The sequence below is a fragment of the Pristiophorus japonicus genome, chromosome 2 (assembly GCF_044704955.1).
Source record: "Pristiophorus japonicus isolate sPriJap1 chromosome 2, sPriJap1.hap1, whole genome shotgun sequence".
In the NCBI taxonomy this organism is placed as follows: domain Eukaryota; kingdom Metazoa; phylum Chordata; class Chondrichthyes; family Pristiophoridae; genus Pristiophorus; species Pristiophorus japonicus.
The window spans coordinates 324,920,540-324,941,359 of record NC_091978.1 but is presented as its reverse complement, the minus strand read 5'-3'; the positions used below and the strand labels follow the sequence as shown (position 1 = coordinate 324,941,359).

Sequence of the window (20,820 nt, the reverse complement as noted above, 5' to 3'; positions counted from 1 at the left end):
TGGAAAGAGCTTACACAGCACTTGTTACAAAAAGTTAATTGTCAATGATGTGGAATTGGTGATTATGTTTAAATACATCAAATTACACAATGCACCAGTCAATATTAATTTTGTTTTCACTGGAGCAGAGTAAGTTAATAGCTTATCTAACAGAAATGTCCAAATTTTAAAAGGGTTTAAAAGGACATAGAAACATAGGGCCCAACATTGCCCAAGCTGTTTTTTTGGCGCACTGACCTGAAGCGCGCTGACTTTGCGTGCTGGAAAGGGCGCCAGAAAAAGGGGGCCCATCCTGGCCGCTCTTCGGAGTCCCCAGAGTTGTGGCGTGGCTTGCAGTCTGAAGGGGGGGGAAGGAGCAAAAGGCCAGTGCAGAAAGCACTGCCGGCACCTACGCTCAGTGAGGACTGCATGCATGCTCCTGCCCTCCCAGCGCGTCCTGTGGGCTGTGAGCAGGACCTGATGCGCGCAGCCCCTATCCCAGGCCGAAGGGACACCCGATCTTGCCGCACCCTATCCCCGGCCGAGTGGCCTCCTGCACTGGCTGGCCGGCCGGCCCGCTGAGTTCCCGGGCGAGGTAGGACTTCGATTCTATTTTTTATTTAGTGGCTGTGTGTGCTTGAGAGTTTTGGTTTTGGGGGGGAGGGCGGGGTGGGGGAGAGAAAAGAGTGTATTGGGGAAGGGGGGGGGGGAGGAGAGTTTTGGGGGGGTACGGGGACGGAGAAAGAGTATTTTGTATACCAGCATCTCTCTCTCTCTCTCTCTCTTTCTCTGGCTAAACCCCCCCTCCCCCCGTGACATCGCGGCCAGCAGCTCGCATTTCTCCGGTAGGATTTACTTCAGTTTTATTACTATTTTAATTGTTTGAGCTTTTCCTTGCAATGTTTGGTGCTTGGTTGTTGAGGTCCTCTCCAGTTCCCTTCCCTCCCCTATCCCTGCCCTAATGTCTGCCGAATGTGCGCTGCTTTTTCTTAACTGCCCGCAAGGTTTTTCAGAGCTGGCCACACATGCTGACCTAAGTCGATTTGGAGTAAGTTTTTGCTGGCCAAAGTGGTATAAATGGCCAAAACTGGCATAAGAGTCTGGGATCGCCCCATTTTGAAAAAAAAACTGACCTAAAAAAAAATCGTACCTAATTCACTTACTCTGGAGCAAATTTTGGGGGGAAAATTGGGCCGATAGAAAGTAGATGCAGGACTAGGCCAAATAGTGAAAGATCATTTTCCATTGGTTGGTGAATTGGCAACAAGAGGTCATAGGAATAAATCTATAAAAGCATAAAGGGAACATTTAGAACAGATTGTTACATGCAAAGAGTTATTAAAATAAGTAAAATATTACAAATGACTATTGAACCTGAGTCAATCTTGGCATTTAAGAGGGAATTAAATACTTGAAAAATAAAAAGGGTATGGAGAAAGAGAAGGGAAATAGGATTAGAATAGTTAGCTATGGTGTGGAACTAGTACTGACATAGGTATGATGGGCTCAATGGCCTCTTTTTGTGCTGAAATTTCTATCAATCTAGTTCACTGCCAGTCACCTTACCACGTGATGACATTAGAGCACACATTAGAAAGAAAGCTGAAGAGACAGCAATGCTTATTAGCTAGTTTCAGAGGGGATTGGTGAACGCCTGGGAGCAGGTCACTTGCCTTCTCAGTCCGACATAGTACATAATATGACAAGGCCGAACTGGAAGTGCAGAAAAGAAATAATTAAATGCCAATACTTTGGGCCCAAGTTTCCACATGATTTGCGCCTGATTTTTTAGGAGCAACTGGTGGAGAACGGACTATCTTAGAAATCGCAATTCTCCACATTTTTTTTTCTGCAGTTCCAATCAGGTCGAACAGTTCTACTTTGGAACAGAATTTTTTCTTCAAAAGAGGACGTGTCCGGCCACTGACGCCTGATTTCAAAGTTTCCACAGTGAAAACGTACTCCAAACTAAAGTAGAATGGAGCAAGTGAAGATTTTGTAGAACTGAAAAAACCTGTTCTACACATTAAAAAATCAGGCACAGGTTACAAAGTAGGCGTCCAGAACGAGGTGGGGGGGGGAGGGGGGGGGGGGGAAGGGAACTCATTAAATTCTACAATAAATCCTTATTTATACTTCTACAAATATTATACAAATAAATCCAATCTGAATAAACATTTATAAGCAAAGAAAAGATTAAATAAACCATCTTCCTACCTGTGTGAAAGTGCTTCAGCCAGGGAGAATTCTGCAGCTGTTCGTTGCTGCTGAGCGGGAGGGGGGGGGGGGGGGGAGAAAGCCATTCGTGCTGCTGAGCGGGAGGGGGGGGAGGAGAAAGCCGTTTGTTGACGCAGAGGGGAAGGAGACAGTGGGTTGTTGTTGTGGAGGGGAGGGAGGGGAAGGAGACAGCAGTTTGTTGCCGCGGAGGGGAGGGAGGGGAAGGAGACAGTGAGAAGGGTGATGTGCTGATGGCAATGTGCTTTTATTAAAAAATGTTCAAAAATTAAACAGCTACAAAGAACTACAAAAATGGCCGCGTGCCAATGTTTTTTTCACACTGAGCATGCGCGAACGCTCCAACGCGCATGCGCAGCGTTGCCGGCAGGAAAAAAACCAATTTATATAGTACCTGCCCCCTCCCACTTACAAAATCAGCGCGAGTGTAGGCTCTGCCCCCCTGGGCGCCGCGCCAAACAGACAAGGAGCTGCAAAGCTCTCGAGAATAGCGCATTTTTTTTCTGGCGCCGTTTTAGGCGTGAAAAACGGGCGCCCAGCTCGGAGGGACGCCCGTTTTTTATCCTGTGGAAACTTGGGCCCTTTATAATGTGATGAAAATGAGATTATAAAGGTGTTACTCTTAACAACTTTACATGATCATAGTTCTCACAATGGCTCCTATATTATGTCCATTCTGCACCAGGCCTTTCTGCATTTATTTGTTGGATCTGAATAGAAGTTCTTATTTTGTGTAATATAGAACCCCTGAACAAAAATATACGATGGTGATGAAACATTTCAGCTTATTATTGTCATCCTATGAGGCCAGCAGAAACAGTGGGGTCACATACTGATCCATCATGCATCTCTAAATGTTTTGGGTTACTGGGTCAATTCATACCAATTGTTAGGTTCAACTGTAGTAAGGCATGTGATAATAAACTTCTCAGTCCACAGTGAGATGCTGAGTGAGAAGGTCCCCAGCCTCCTAGGACATTGAGACCACTTGTACCAGCTTGGCTGACTGCCAGTGCCTTATGCTATAGAACTGAGGTTCTATCACCATTATGTTTTTCTTTCAGGTTCATAATATATTAGGGATTTAGTTGTCCATCTGTGAAAATACACATGGATGAATTACAACAATTGTACATTCCTGTCTGGCATAAAAATAAAAAAGGGAAGGTGGCTCAACCGTGGCTATCTAGGGAAATCAGGGATAGTATTAAAGCCAAGGAAATGGCATACAAATTGGCCAGAAATAGCAGCGAACCTGGGGACTGGGAGAAATATAGAACTCAGCAGAGGAGGACAAAGGGTTTGATTAGGGCAGGGAAAATGGAGTACGAGAAGAAGCTTGCAGGGAACATTAAGGCGGATTGCAAAAGTTTCTATAGGTATCTAAAGAGAAAAAGGTTAGTAAAGACAAACGTAGGTCCCCTGCAGTCAGAATCAGGGGAAGTCATAACGGGGAACAAAGAAATGGCAGACCAATTGAACAAGTACTTTGGTTCAGTATTCACTGAGGAGGACACAAACAACCTTCCGGATATAAAAGTGGTCAGAGGGTCTAGTAAGGAGGAGGAACTGAGGGAAATCTTTATTAGTCGGGAAATTGTGTTGGGGAAATTGATGGGATTGAAGGCCGATAAATCCCCAGGGCCTGATGGACTGCATCCCAGAGTACTTAAGGAGGTGGCCTTGGAAATAGCGGATGCATTGACAGTCATTTTCCAACATTCCATTGACTCTGGATCAGTTCCTATCGAGTGGAGGGTAGCCAATGTAACCCCACTTTTTAAAAAAGGAGGGAGAGAGAAAGCAGGGAATTATAGACCGGTCAGCCTGACCTCAGTCGTGGGTAAAATGATGGAATCAATTATTAAGGATGTCATACCAGCGCATTTGGAAAATGGTGACATGATAGGTCCAAGTCAGCATGGATTTGTGAAAGGGAGATCATGCTTGACAAATCTTCTGGAATTTTTTGAGGATGTTTCCAATAAAGTGGACAAAGGAGTACCAGTTGATGTGGTATATTTGGACTTTCAGAAGGCTTTCGACAAGGTCCCACACAGGAGATTAATGTGCAAAGTTAAAGCACATGGGATTGGGGGTAGTGTGCTGACGTGGATTGAGAACTGGTTGTCAGACAGGAAGCAAAGAGTAGGAGTAAATGGGTACTTTTCGGAATGGCAGGCAGTGACTAGTGGGGTACCGCAGGGTTCTGTGCTGGGGCCCCAGTTGTTTACATTGTACATTAATGATTTAGACGAGGGGATTAAATGTAGTATCTCCAAATTTGCGGATGACACTAAGTTGGGTGGCAGTGTGAGCTGCGAGGAGGATGCTATGAGGCTGCAGAGTGACTTGGATAGGTTAGGTGAGTGGGCAAATGCGTGGCAGATGAAGTATAATGTGGATAAATGTGAGGTTATCCACTTTGGTGGTAAAAACAGAGAGACAGACTATTATCTGAATGGTGACAGATTAGGAAAAGGAAAGGTGCAACGAGACCTGGGTGTCATGGTACATCAGTCATTGAAGGTTGACATGCAGGTACAGCAGGCGGTTAAGAAAGCAAATGGCATGTTGGCCTTCATAGCGAGGGGATTTGAATACAGGGGCAGGGAGGTGTTGCTACAGTTGTACAGGGCCTTGGTGAGGCCACACCTGGAGTATTGTATACAGTTTTGGTCTCCTAACTTGAGGAAGGACATTCTTGCTATTGAGGGAGTGCAGCGAAGATTCACCAGACTGATTCCCGGGATGGTGGGACTGACCTATCAAGAAAGACTGGATCAACTGGGCTTGTATTCACTGGAGTTCAGAAGAGTGAGAGTGGACCTCATAGAAACGTTTAAAATTCTGACGGGTTTGGACAGGTTGGATGCAGGAAGAATGTTCCCAATGTTGGGGAAGTCCAGAACCAGAGGTCACAGTCTAAGGATAAGGGGTAAGCCATTTAGGACCGAGATAAGGAGAAACTTCTTCACCCAGAGAGTGGTGAACCTGTGGAATTCTCTACCACAGAAAGTAGTTGAGGCCAATTCACTAAATATATTCAAAAGGAAGTTAGATGAAGTCCTTACTACTCGGGGGATCAAGGGGTATGGCGTGAAAGTAGGAAGGGGGTACTGAAGTTGAATGGCGGTGCATGAACTCATTGAATGGCGGTGCAGGCTAGAAGGGCTGAATGGCCTGCTCCTGCACCTATTTTCTATGTTTCTATGTTGCAATAATGAGCAACTTCTTCATTTCGAATTCAGACCAGCAACTCAAAATCTTGAAGTCACAATGCAGGACCTTGACACCCAGTTTTATTAAATAGTCAGAATTAATTATATTCTTCACAGTACTAAACAATCACAACTGCTATCTCCTCAAAAGGCTCGAGTTGGAACTCCCTCTGCCCCCATTAAGAAGTACTCCATCTTTTCCCCTCTCTCCCTGTACATTGATTTTCTTGTTTTATGTGGTGAAGTATGGAACATCAAACATTATAGATAAATAAATAAGATTTTCCCAAAATTCAAGCCTTACATTTTTCACAATATTTCCCTGTAAATCCGTGCTTGCAATTACATTGCTGCCATGACCAGTAATCCACACATGAGCTATCATGTTGGCAGGGGCTATTTAGACAAACTCCTTCCACTCGGAGACACCTGAAATAAAATAAAATTTCAAGTAGTAAATTAATCTAACAGGCAACAAAGCTAAAAGTATTTAAAATCAATATTGCCATGACTAAAAATTTCAATTGTCACATGTATACTGTGGGCAAAGTTTCCAAACAGGCAAAGCAACATGCCCCTGCACTTCCTTAAGCATCTGTGACATCTCAAACTTTTCCAGTTCTGACAAAGGGTTACAGACCTGAAACGTTAACTCCAAAGATGCTGCCTGACCTGCTGATATTTCCAGCATTTTCTGTTTTTATTACAGCAACATCATTGCTGGTCGGCCAATGCTATTGATTATTGAATTTTCCCCAGCACATACCAAGATAGCACTTTCACTTCCTCATCAGTGGCAAAACTATGGAGCCCATTGCCATGCTAGGGCACGAAAAAGGGAACAGGCTGGTAATGAGAGAAGTAGTTTGGCTCTTTTTTCACTGAGTTCCTTGATTTTCCTCTAATGGAATGATGCAAAAGTGAGTCCTCTTAATAGCTGGGAGCTCATAATAGCACCAAGGCCAAAAATATAAATTGTTGCTGCTTTTTACGTAAGTGGTTTCTTGTCCCAAGCATAACTGGACTTCAAGCATTATTTTTCACTACTTTTTGCAATACTAGTCTTGCCAACTAAAGATACATTGCTCAATACCGACATTAAAAACAGAATTGTGTATTATGGATTACAGATTTGATTTAAAAGGGGAGAAAGGGTAGAAAAGGGAAAAATAGTTAAAAAAGGACAAAATGTAAAAAAGGCAAAAGATAACAAGGATAAGAAGTAAAACTTGATATTTCACAGTTCTTACATCTTTTGCTCAACATACAAACTTCAATATTTCAATTTAAACAGGCCCGCTAGAATATAGCATAAATCTGTAATTTAAATTTATATAAAAGTGAATTAAACAAAAAAAAATCTATTTTGAGTTCCAATCACCTTTTTCAAATTCATAAATTCCAAGTGAAAAAGCCTATAAATTACTGTTGGAGGTGTTAATGGGAAAAACCACAGCATATTGGTACAACATTCCTCTGTGCTATTTTAACAGAAACATAAACCTATTAATGCTGCCATTAAAACAGGGGATAGAGAATATCATATGAATGCTCTAGATATTTTACACACTGTACTTGATTCGAAAGAACATATAAAAAATTTTATTCTCAAATGCCAGACCTGTCCAGAATTCCATGGTTTGCCAGAGCTTGACTGGGTTCCAGGGGACGACCATTGACAGCAAATTCCATCACGCATCCAACAAAATCATGGGTGACCACCTGACCTTTCCTTTGAAGAATTGGTTCTATTGATCGGATTCCTCCTACTGTTAATCTGTTGGGTTGCACTTCCAGTGTCCTGCAACACAAAGTAAATAAATGAAGAGTCAAGTTACACATACACAAACTAAAAACATAACTTCATTTCTCTAAAGGAGCATATGAACCCTCTAACATAGTCACGTCTCATCTAAATGGATTAATCAATATATAGCTCTAACAACTGCATCTCTTTAGCTCTTATGTCACAATCCCGTTAGGTTTTCTAGGGTACAAAATCACCCTCTTTTCTCATCAGTCCCCCAGCCACCCACAACCATGCACTGACTAGGGCAAGGGGTGCGCAGATAGAGGTCTTTAAGATTTGGAAAGGGTTTGGTAGGGCAAGCATAGAGAAGATGTTTCCACTTGTGGGGGAGACCAGAACTAGGGGCCATAAATATAAGATAGTCAATAATAAATGCAATTAAGAATTTAGGAGAAACCTTCTTACCCAGAGACTGGTTAGAATGTGGAACTTGCTACCAGGAGAGTAGTTGAGGTGACTAGCATAAATGCATTTAAAGGGAAAGCTAGATAAACGTATGAGGGAGAAAGGAATAGCGTGATATGTTGATGCGGTTAGAGGATGGAGGGTGGGAGGAGGCTCAGATGGAGCATAAACACCAGCGTTGACCTGTTGGGCTAGAGGGCCTGTTTTTGTGCTGAAAATAATAAGCCGAAAATTGCAGCCTCGCCGGGTCCGTACGAAGTGCACACGCACCCTGTGAGGCCTCGCAAAAGCCGGTTCTCGGGGCACGATGCGTCGAGAACCGGCTTTTCTGATCTGTCAAGATTTCTTCGAACAGAATCTACGCATACTCGGGAGAAGGACATCCGTGGGGCAGAGATTGGTTCATTTTCCTAACTCTTGCACAGTGAATGTCCTTCAAACTTTTACGCCTGGTAAAAGCAGGCATATGGTCTACTTTTACCAGCATAACACTTTTAAAACATATAAAAATTACATTTAAACATTCATTTTTATATTAAAAACCCTTTAAGGTAAGTTTATTTTTAACCCTATTAAAACACATTAAAAAAAATTCCAAAAAACATTTTTTTCTAAAATATTTAATTACATTTAATTTCAATTAATTTTAAATATGAGGTGTTTTATTTGTTTATTTTGCTGTGTTTTGGTGTTTTAAGGGGTTTTCTCATTGATAGTAATGTAAGATTTTTACCAAGTCATATACAGTGTCTTCTATCAAATAATATTGCAACATCAATTCCTGTTGATACTCGGTGTGTGGTTAGATGACTACATAGTGCAGCAAAATCATGAGTGATTGAGAAGTTCTTCTGTAAATACCCACAAGCCAGTGCCACTGCCTTTTATTGAAGACCTCAATTTACACTTGAAGATATGAAAACTGCATGGAGCAGAATCATGTTATTTACAGGACCTCAATATTTTATTAATGTTGACTATGTGTTAATTCCTTTAAATTGCATACGGATGCACATTACTATAAAGCAGAGATTTTGCAAACGTTTTTGCTGAGCCTTCTTCAGAGATTTATGTCCCACATAGGCGCCCTACCCGTCCTTTTTCTGATAAACAGTGGCAGGAACTTTCAACTTTGGCGGGTGTCAAGCGATCAGCCACCTGTTCTACACCTTGTCCGATTTTCCTCCCCACTGACTTCAAGTGAAAAGGAAAATCATGGGTGGTGTATAACGGGTGGCCAATCCACATGCCACTAGTTTGCAACCCTGCCAAAGTTGACAGTTTTGCCCAGAATTCTTTTCGAATAGAACAAGAGCGCTTTAATGTCACACCTAAAATAACATATACAGTAATAATGGTAGCAGTGTCACAGGACTAGACAAGGCTCAATCCTGATAGTTATAGTACAATAATTTGGGCATTATTAGTAAAAATAACTGTGGCCTGCAACAATAATCACCAAGGTTTGTACCAAAACTCTATGCCCCAGATCTAATTGTGGCTGGGACATTTACTGAGGTTAATTATTACCTTGTTCTGTATGCACTAAAATTGTCCCGATGGTGAGTGGGCCCCACCACCAGCTGTTGTAGCAAGGGCTGGATGAGGCCCTGGAGCAGCAGCAAGTAGACACACACCAGCAGGAACACTGCTTCTTCCAGCATTTCTCCAGAAGCCTTCACACCATCTGACCTTTCCTCTGTGGATGCCTTGATTTGTGACTGTATTCCCAGCTGTTGGAGTGATCATCCCCTCCAGCAGGACAGGAGGCAGTTTGGACGCTCCGTTCCCAGCGGTGTGGATCTGCACACTATGGCTTGAGCTGAGCTCGAGCTCCAGCTTGTCCGTGGCAACCGCTGTCATTGGAACACAAGCCTCAATGACTGTAGGTGGCTACCACTAGCACTGTGCCCCCAGTTGCAGGAAAGTAGCAACAAGGTTCACCATTCATTGGATTGCGATCATTCCTGGGTGCGGGTGCAGCAGCTTATTAAATGCACTCTTAGGGTGTTGGCCCCCCCCACTCAGTTTGGGAGTAAACTAAACACACTGGCTGCGATTTTGCTGACCTCAGCGGGTTCATGGCGGGCGATGTCGGTGGCAGATCCTGAACCCGCTGCTGGCTCCATCCTGCTCTGTGAAATGAATTTCCCTTGATGGGGCTTGTTAAGCTCGCCCAGTGTGTTTCTCAGACAATTAGAGGAAGCGGGTCTGGTGACGTCATTCATGACGCGTCATCAGACGGTTTCCTTAAAGGGACCATGGACAACTTTACATTAGACATTTGTGCTGTCAGTGTTCTACAGCTGCAAACACTGACAATGACTGCACCAAGGCACAAGGTTGCACCCAGGCTCTCCCATGACTCCCTCCATATGTTTATGGAGGGAGTCACAGCACATAGGGAGGTCCTCTTCCCTTCCCATGGGTGGAAGAGACCACTCCAGAAGATCAACACAGCCTCGTTTCACATTGTAGAGGAGAGCACAAGCTGGGATGTGGTCAGGAGGACCTGGGTGCAGTGCCGCAAATGTTTCAATGATTTCAGTAGATCATGAAATGTTAGTACAAAGCCACACTCAACCTCATCTTGATGAGCTTCTCATCACATCCCCATCACTCTGCCTTCCCAACCCTACTCCTGCACATCTTTACACACAGCAACTTATCTTGCACCTCCACCCATCGCTCTCTATCTTTATCACATCCCCATCTCACTCACCATCCCTCACACTAATCCTCATCCTAGTGCAATCATATCAACTAACAACACACAAGGGTGTTGTTCTATGCAATTTTCATGTAAAGTTTCTGTTAATGTGCTGTCAAACATTGAAATCTTTATTTTCAACACTTTTCATTCTTGGACAGATTTGTGTGTACCTTTGGAAGTGGTTTAGTGAGTTGGAATGAATGGTGAGACCGAATGGTAATGCTGATGAGTGTGAAATGAATGGCTTGGGCATTGTAGGGATGGGTTATGTTGTTGATGCTAACATGGCACATCAAGTGGCAGCCAGGGTATACAGCGCCAAGTGAAATACATCTGGCCATGGTGAGGCCATCCCTGGCCTACCGGGCAGCAATGTGGTTGGGTGCTGATACCCTCTGTCCTGTGCAGCATCAGTTGCTTGCAGAGAAGGTTGGTGTTGTTGTTGGTGCTGCTGGTGTGCCTGGTGCTTCTGATTTGGGGGCTGATTGTGGTGGGATAGGACCATGGTGAGAGAGTATAAAGGGCACCCATGCTGAGGGAATAGATGGCAAGTGAAGTAGGAATGACAGAAGTGATCTGTCAATGGTAAGAGAGGTAATGAGGTCAGACTGGAGAGAGACTTATGTAAAGACTTGCGACATGTTGAATCTGTTGTGGAAATGCAGTGAGGAGCAGCTTGTGGCTGAGGGAAGATATCTCTGTGAGAATTACATTTGAAGCTGTCAATTCAACAGCTGATTCAATGGCCACTGAACTCCCGCCTCAGCTTTAGAGTGATGTGGTCCATGACTGGCGTGGGCCCCGTTGTCGAGCTGTCAAATGCAAAAGGTAAGCTGAAAATCATTCTTAAATGGCTCTGTCGCTGACAGACCCGACAACGGGAAAGGCATGCGGTAGCGTGTTCACAGTGGGGTCCTGACCCGCTGTGAAAAAATAAACTTTCTCACCCGACCTGCCACCAATTGTGCCCGCTGATCCCTACAAAATTCCAGCCATAGGCCCTGAAATCCACAGGAGCTCATCTCAATCTCTCATTGGTGGTAGATCAATGCAGCATTCACTGCAGTAATTCAATCTCAGAATCCCAGTGACATTCATTCGCATGGGCCATGTTATTCATAGAAACATACAGCATAGTGGGAGGCCAATTGGCCCATCATGCCTGTGCTGGAACTATGGAAGAGCAGTCGTACTTAATCCCACATCCCTGGTTTTTGTCTGTAACGATGTAAGTTCCTCATCCTCAAGGATGTTCAATTAAACTACTGCACTGACTCCCACTATTGTTATGCATTACCTTATATAAAGTAAATAAAACATCTGTTTTTCCCTTAAAGAGCAGAAATTCAGCCCCCTTAAGCATAGAAACATAGAAAATAGGTGCAGGAGTAGGCCATTCGGCCTTTCTAGCCTGCACCGCCATTCAATGAGTTCATGGCTGAACATGCAACTTCAGTACCCCATTCCTGCTTTCTCACCATACCCCTTGATCCCCTTAGTAGTAAGGACTACATCTAATTCTTTTTTGAATATATTTAGTGAATTGGCCTCAACAACTTTCTGTGGTAGCGAATTCCACAGGTTCACCACGCTCTGGGTGAAGAAGTTCCTCCTCATCTCGGTCCTAAATGGCTTACCCCTTATCCTTAGACTGTGACCCCTGGTTCTGGACTTCCCCAACATTGGGAACATTCTTCCTGCATCTAACCTGTCTAAACCCATCAGAATTTTAAACATTTCTATGAGATCCCCTCTCATTCTTCTGAACTCCAGCGAATACAAGCCCAGTTGATCCAGTCTTTCTTGATAGGTCAGTCCCGCCATCCCGGGAATCAGTCTGGTGAACCTTCGCTGCACTCCCTCAATAGCAAGGATGTCCTTCCTCAGGTTAGGAGACCAAAACTGGACACAATACTCCAGGTGTGGCCTCACCAATGCCCTGTACAACTGTAGCAACACCTCCCTGCCCCTGTACTCAAATCCCCTCGCTATGAAGGCCAACATGCCATTTGCTTTCTTAACTGCATGCCAACCTTCAATGACTGATGTACCATGACACCCAGGTCTTGTTGCACCTCCGATTTTCCTAATCTGTCACCATTCAGATAATAGTCTGTCTCTCTGTTTTTACCACCAAAGTGGATAACCTCACATTTATCCACATTATACTTCATCTGCCATGCATTTGCCCACTCACCTAACCTATCCAAGTCACTCTGCAGCCTCATAGCATCCTCCTCGCAGCTCACACTACCACCTAACTTAGTGTCATCCGCAAATTTGGAGATACTACATTTAATCCCCTCATCTAAATCATTAATGTACAGTGTAAACAGCTGGGGCCCCAGCACAGAACCTTGCGGTACCCCACTAGTCACCGCCTGCCAGTCTGAAAAGTCCCCATTTACTCCTACTCTTTGCTTCCTGTCTGACAACCAGTTCTCAATCCACGTCAGCACACTACCCTCAATCCCATGTGCTTTAACTTTGCACATTAATCTTTTGTGTGGGACCTTGTCGAAAGCCTTCTGAAAGTCCAAATATACCACATCAACTGGTTCTCCCTTGTCCACTCTACTGGAAACATCCTCAAAAAATTCCAGAAGATTTGTTAAGCATGATTTCCCTTTCACAAATCCATGTTGACTTGGACCCATCATGTCACCTCTTTCCAAATGCGCTGCTATGACACCCTTAATAATTGATTCCATCATCTTACCCACTACCGATGTCAGGCTGACCGGTCTATAATTCCCTGTTTTCTCTCTCCCTCCTTTTTTAAAAAGTGGGGTTACATTGGCTACCCTCCACTCGATAGGAACTGATCCAGAGTCAATGGAATGTTGGAAAATGACTGTCAATGCATCCACTATTTCCAAGGCCACCTCCTTAAGTACTCTGGGATGCAGTCCATCAGGCCCTGGGGATTTATCGGCCTTCAATCCCATTAATTTCCCCAACACAATTTCCCGACTAATAAGGATTTACCAGTTCCTCCTCCTTACTAGACCCTCTGACCCCTCTTATATCCGGAAGGTTGTTAGTGTCCTCCTTAGCGAATACCGAACCAAAGTACTTGTTCAATTGGTCCGCCATTTCTTTGTTCCCCGTTATGACTTCCCCTGATTCTGACTGCAGGGGACCTACGTTTGTCTTTACTAACCTTTTTCTCTTTACATATCTATAGAAACTTTTGCAATCCGTCTTAATGTTCCCTGCAAGCTTCTTCTCGTACTCCATTTTCCCTGCCCTAATCAAACCCTTTGTCCTCCTCTGCTGAGTTCTAAATTTCTCCCAGTCTCCAGGTTCACTGCTATTTCTGGCCAATTTGTATGCCACTTCCTTGGCTTTAATACTATCCCTAATTTTCCTTGATAGCCACGGTTGATCCACCTTCCCTTTTTTATTTTTACGACAGACAGGAATGTACAATTGTTGTAGTTCATCCATGCGGTCTCTAAATGTCTGCCATTGCCCATCCACAGTCAACCCCTTAAGTATCATTCGCCAATCAATCCTAGCCAATTCACGCCTCATACCTTCAAAGTTACCCTTCTTTAAGTTCTGGACCATGGTCTCTGAATTAACTGTTTCATTCTCCATCCTAATGCAGAATTCCACCATATTATGGTCACTCTTCCCCAAGGGGCCTCGCACAACGGTATTGCTAATTAATCCTCTCTCATTACACAACACCCAGTCTAAGATGGCCTCTCCTCTAGTTGGTTCCTCGACATATTGGTCTAGAAAACCATCCCTTATGCACTCCAAGAAATCCTCCTCCACCTTATTGCTTCCAGTTTGGTTAGCCCAATCTATGTGCATATTAAAGTCACCCATTATAACTGCTGCACCCTTATTGCATGCACCCCTAATTTCCTGTTTGATGCCCTCCCCAACATTAATACTACTGTTTGGAGGTCTGTACACAACTCCCACTAACGTTTTTTGCCCTTTGGTGTTCTGCAGTTCTACCCATATAGATTCCACATCATCCAAGCTAATGTCCATTCTAACTATTGCATTAATCTCTTCTTTAACCAGCAATGCTACCCCACCTCCTTTTCCTTTTATTCTATCCTTCCTGAATGTTGAATACCCCTGGATGTTGAGTTCCCAGCCCTGATCATCCTGGAGCCACATCTCCATAATCCCAATCACATCATATTTGTTAACATCTATTTGCACAGTTAATTCATCCACATTATTACAGATACTCCTTTCATTAAGACACAAAGCCTTCAGGCTTGTTTTTTTAACACCCTTTTTCCTTTTAGAATTTTGCTGTACAGTGGCCCTTTTTGTTTTTTGTCTTGGGTTTCTCTGCCCTCCACTTTTCCTCATCTCCTTTCTATCTTTTGCTTTTGTCTCCTTTTTGTTTCCCTCTGTCTCCCTGCATTGATTCCAATCCCCCTGCCATATTAGTTTAACTCCTCCCCAACAGCACTAATAAACACTCCCCCTAGGACATTGGTTCCGGTCCAGCCCAGGTGCAGACCGTCCGGTTTGTACTGGTCCCACCTCCCCCAGAACCGGTTCAAATGCCCCAGGAATTTGAATCCCTCCCTGCTGCACCACTACTCAAGCCATGTATTCATCTGCGCTATCCTGTGATTCCTACTCTGACTAGCACGTGGCACTGGTAGCAATCCCAAGATTACTACTTTTGAGGTCCTACTTTTTAATTTAGCTCCTAGCTCCTTAAATTCGTTTCGTAGGACCTCATCTCTTTTTTTTACCTATGTTGTTGGTACCAATGTGCACCACGACAACTGGCTGTTCTCCCTCCTTTTTTAAAATGTCCTGCACTCGCTCAGAGACATCCTTGACCCTTGCACCAGGGAGGCAACATACCATCCTGGAGTCTCGGTTGTGGCCGCAGAAACGCCTATCTATTCCCCTTACAATTGAATCCCCTATCACTATCGCTCTCCCACTCTTTTTCCTCCCCTCCTGTTCAACAGAGCCAGCCACGGTGCCATGAACTTGGCTGCTGCTGCCCTCCCCTGATGAGTCATCCCCCTCAACAGTACTCAAAGCAGTGTATGTGTTTTGCAGGGGACCTCTGCACTACCTTCCTTGCACTGTTCTTCCTGCTGGTCTTCCATTCCCTATCTGGCTGTGGACCCTTCACCTGCGGTAAGACCAACTCGCTACACGTGCTACTCACGTCATTCTCAGCATCATGTCTAGAAACCAAACTTTAGGTTACAATACCACATTGGTATTTGTATATGATATTCCAACTGGTGCTGAACAAATCATATATGAAATAGTTTCATGTAATTTGAGCAGAGTTGTAAATATTCAGTGAAATAATAAACAAATGCAAATTCTAAATATAATTTGCCAGCAGATGTAACTGTTTACAGGACAACAGTTGCTGCACTTCAAAGTAACTCACTGTAAGTGAAGTGCTTTTGGCACAGTAAAAATACAAGTATTTCCCTTACTGCTTTTGAAAGAAATACACTGGTCCAAATGATGCATTAATAAAGCACCCCATTATCAATACGCAAGTCGGCCAGCAAATTCAGGGGATTACAAGATATGCCGTGAGTTATGAATCTCTAGAACTTGCTGTTCGATTTACACTGCTCCGCCGTTTGGTTTGCACAAGCAGAATCTCGCCCCGAGCCTCCCCATTATTTATAAGAACTTGCTGGATTTACACATTAATTGCCCATTAAACTCAACACAGAAAGTTTTGGCTGGTGATTCAGAGCACAAGCACCCTTTTATGTGATAATTGTTACTGCAATGCCAATCAATAGCTCTGGCCCAGAAAGGGGTCAATTTAAACTGTTCAATCACATTCCTGCATGTAGTAAAGCTTTCAAATTTAACATTTTAAAATGTTTTTCTTACTTTTCCTTTTTGTTTCTTTTTCTCTCTCCCTCTTAATCCAATCTTTCTTTCCCTGGAGCCGAAATTCAGCTTCCCAATAAGACCTGTTACCTCCAGAAAGCGGCGGCCATGCGTGAAATTCTCCTCGGTGGTTTTTCCAGTGGTCCCCAATACCGCCTCGCTGCTGCCGAACCATCCTAAGTATGTCATCAAAGCGCACAACGCTGATCTCCTGCCCCGCAAGCAAAATTCAGCTAAAGAAATCTTGCGGCTGCCCCACGGTGCCCCCGACAGTTTTTTCTGGCGGTGCACTGTGTTTGCAGTGTGTGCAAAATGGCGGCATGGCTGCAATTGAAGGGGAGGGCGCACTGCCGCGGCCGCCATCTTATTTTTGTTGCTAGATTGGCCCGACAATTATGCCCTCTTGGGTGCCAGGCTGCTGGCCCGGCCGAAATCCTCCCTGGTGGCCCAGTGGACCCAAGTAAAATAATCGCAGAGCTCGCAGCGGTTCTCCTCTTTAAGTGAAGGAGAGAGACGTGGTGACGCGCTCGCGTGATGACGTCATTAGTGCTATGCTGATGACTGATAGCGGCGGAGAGACTGCCCTGCCTCCACCTCCGTCCTTCTTATGACCGATCTCCTGCTCTCCGCCCCACTTCTACCCCCATATATAACCGGCTTCCGTCCTGCTCGAAAAAAACACACAAAAGCTGAATTTCGCACAAGAGGCCACCTTATCCACCGTGGTGGTAAAAACACAGGAAAAACGGTAGGTGCAACACATTTCTGGCGGAGGTGAATTTCTACCCCCCTCTCTTTAATTCTCTTTCTGTACCTGATTTAACGCTAATTCACCCATTTTAAATCACCCTCCTTCTTTTTTGTACCTCTGGTTTTTTTTCTATCCTTGAATCTAGTTGATTAATGAGATAAACTGTTGGTCCCACTGTTCACTAAGGTCCAAATGCCCCATTGCCCTCACCTTGCTGTTATCAACTCGCACTTCCAACAAGCTACGGACCCAAACTTTTTCAAGCTGCAGGCTGCAGGAGAAAGTCGAACCATTGCCACATGCTGCAAGATATCCCACTCCAGCAAGATTTGGCCCATTACATAGGAATATCAGAAAAATAGATTGCTCCTCCCTCCAAAATTTGTTAAAGAAAGAACTTAAATTGATATAGTACTTTTTACGACCTCGGGGTGTTCCAAGGCGCTTTACAGCTAATAAAGTCACTGTGGTAATGTAGGAAACATGGAAGCCAAATTACACACAGCACGATCCCACAAACAGCTAATCTGTTGGTTGAGGGATAAATATTGGCCAGGGCACCTCTGCTCGTATTCGAAATAGTGCCATCCCGAAATAGGGATCGTTTATGTCCACCAAGGGGACAGACAGGGCCTTGTTTTAATGTCTCAAAGGTAGAACCTCTGACAGTGGAGCACTCCCTCAGTACTGCACTGAACTATCAACCTAGATTTTGTGCTCAAGTCTCTGTAGCAGGACTTAAATCCATGCCCTGCTGACTCAGAGGCAAGAATGCTACCAACTGAGCCACAGCTGACATTACTTATGGGTAAGCTGCCTGGAAAGTTACAAATATGAAAGGTTTCTGAAGAGACAAAGGATATGTTAAACTGCAATTAGCGATTTGTTTTACAATTCTGTTTCTGTAAGCCTTCAGAAATCATATTGTACCTTTAAAAGTAATATACCACACAGCTGAACTACAGGTGTGTAAAGAGCCAAATTGCTACCAGAGTCATGCTCAATTAACTCTCCAGGCAGCTTTCTCATAAGTAGTGTGAGCTGTATCCACAAATAGAAAATTACACTGTGGAATGCTGTTAACATATGATTTGATTTGTTGAAACAAAACTTCATACGTTAACCCTTTCTTGGTGAAATAGGAAACATTCAACTGCCAACAGTTCTGATGAAGCGACTGCACCTGAATTGTTGACCTTTTTTTAAGGTGTTCGTGGATTTGCCACCTATCTTCAGCGTTTTTTGCTTTTATTTTATTGTTCAGCCAACAGCTCAACTCTAGCTTTTGAATTTGCTTGATACAGACACTGAATGTTACATAGTCGCAGCGGTGTCTGATTATTGCATCAGTTGTACAGGGAGTGTGGGTTCTCCAGTCACCCAAGGTGAACAAAGTAAACTCATAGCCATTGTAAACCACTATTGTTCTACATTAATTATTGCAGGAAATGCCTTTAGCAGAGAATTGCTGAGAACAGAGATGGGCTGCCTGGGCTTATTCATGAAGAAGGGCACTTGGTTAAAGCACCAGCGAGCTGCTGGCACTCATGGATACACATACCTGCATGAATCAGTATTTTCAGGTAGATAATTGGAAAGAAAAATAAAACTAAATGTAAACGATTGCTGAAGTTAAAATTGCCTGAAATTAGTGATGGAGGAACAAATGTCAGTGATGCAGGTGAGAAATTACAGCTGGTATCACTCAGTTACAAGCACAGTGTAATAGAAATATTTGGATAGAAGCACTGCACCAGGGATGTCTTTGCAGTGTCACACATATATAAACCTAAGTGTCTTCATGATGGAGCAAAACTGGAATATTCAGTATGTCTTTAGACTCCAGTGTAGTAGGCAATTGTAAAATTGGATCTTGTTTTCATCCAAACCGCTGCTGCCTGTATCCTGCCTCGCACCAAGTCCCATTCACCTACCAACTCTGTGTTTGCTGACCTACCTTAGCTCCCAGTCACTGAACGCCTCGATTTAAAAATTCTCATCCTCGTGTTCAAATCCTCCACGGCCTCACCCCTCTCAAGAACTCTTGACCTCTTGTGCATTCCCGACTTCCTTTGCCCCACCATTGGTGGCCGTACCATTTCCTATCTAAGCACTAAACTCTGGAATTCCATGCTTAAACCTCTCTGTCTTTCCCTCCCCCTTTAAGACACTCCTTAAAACCTACCACTTTGACCAAACTTTTGGTCATCTGTCTTAATGGCTCCTTCTTTGGCTCTGTCTCAATTGTTTGGTCTGATTTATTTCCTGTGAAGCACCTTGGGATGTTTCACTACATTAAAGGCACTATATAAATGCAAGTTGTTGTTTGTTGTGTCTCTACACAGTTCCGTATTTTGAAAATGCAAATCAGGTGTTTCATATGTGCCTTTTGTCAGAATCTTTTGGATTGTTAGCTGGTAGCTACATAAAACACCAGTATGAATAATTCTGATGGTACAAAATCTGACAAATTATTTTAGATACAGATGTTCTATGAGAATCTAATTCCATTTATGTAGTTGACAAAGTATTCATAGGAAATAAAATCATCTGGATTCACATTCCTGATTGAAAGCTATCTCAATATCTTATCTCATCAACCGACAGTATACATTTGTGGGCATTAAGGTGTAGGATGCTGCTGCTAGGGGAATTTAACACTTTTGCCTTTTTGTGCCCAATATCACACACACAGGCATCATATGGTCTGGATGTAATAAACAGTTCTCCCCTACACCTGGCTAATAATGTGCCTCAGAGTTGATCTCTTTATTGCACCAGTGTCGCATTTCTATTTCCCACACTCAAAATATTTGTCAGGCTGACCTCTGAATGAAATAGCTGAATTACTGCCAATTAGTGATGAGTTAGAGGCAGTTTTATGCTGTCAACTTGAGTCTACTAGGAACAGCATTGTGAATGTCAAACCTTGTTTGATTTAGAACTCTTGACAGCAGTCAGCAAAAGAAGACTTTGATCCCATCAAACTGAACTGGATGTAAACCTAGGTCCCGCAGCATAACTAACGGGCAGGAAAATGTACTTAAGAGCTTTCCAGATAATTTGATGGTCTGCCTATTGTGGGAAAGCAAATGTTTACCCACACTTTCTATTGGTATTCCCAATGTCACTTCTCTTGTAAGAAATTCCCAGATTCCAGACAAAATTAATCCTTAAATGTATTATAAAACAAAATTAAAAAAATTATGGTTTCACTCAGCACAACTCCCAAAAACCCAGTAAGGAATGAGCAATTAGTTTAGTCATTCCAATTGCTGCTAATTCCCACAGAGCTAAATAAGCTAGCTGTAATGACCTAATGGCCTCAATTTTAACACCACCCATTCCCCATGCTCCCTCCACCAGCAGCAAAAGGTTGAGCGAGGGGTTAAAGTCCTAAAAGTCTAAATCCCATCTTCAAGCCGCCTCGTTCCTGGCAATATTAATGGCAGAGATTCAGGCCCAGGACGAGATTCCCACTAAAAGCAGGCGGGGGCCTGCTTAAGATTCAAAAGTCGTGGCCCGATGATGTCCTCGGCACAGCAAGGTAATTTTAAGGTCCACACAGGGGGAGTCCCATGCTGCCTGCTGCTCGGTAGCTGCAACAAAGCAGGAGGAGACGACTGGCCAGAAGATGCCCAGCTAAGTTTTAAAACTTTGCTTGGCTTTAAACTCCTTGTGGGCCTGGAAGGAGCAGGAATGTTCCCCACAGGCTGCTCAAGGTATTCTTTGGCCCCTCCAACCCTGGCATTCCTGATCTTCAGGAAATCCCTATCCCTGGCATTTCCCCAATCATCAGCATTGAGATTCTCTCGAACCTTCGGGGAAACCATCCCCA

General features: G+C 43.7%; 1 protein-coding gene across 1 annotated transcript in view; it reads right to left on the bottom strand.

Moving 5' to 3' along the window:
- The window catches only part of fat4 (FAT atypical cadherin 4), a 416,915-nt gene that overhangs the window by 13,074 nt on the left and 383,021 nt on the right, over nt 1-20,820 (bottom strand). Inside the window, exons 14-15 of the mRNA XM_070871826.1 lie at nt 7,057-7,236; nt 5,740-5,864 (exon numbers count right to left, since the gene is read on the bottom strand). Of these exons, the coding sequence (XP_070727927.1) occupies nt 5,740-5,864; nt 7,057-7,236 (305 nt within the window). The remainder of the gene's footprint in view (nt 1-5,739; nt 5,865-7,056; nt 7,237-20,820) is intronic.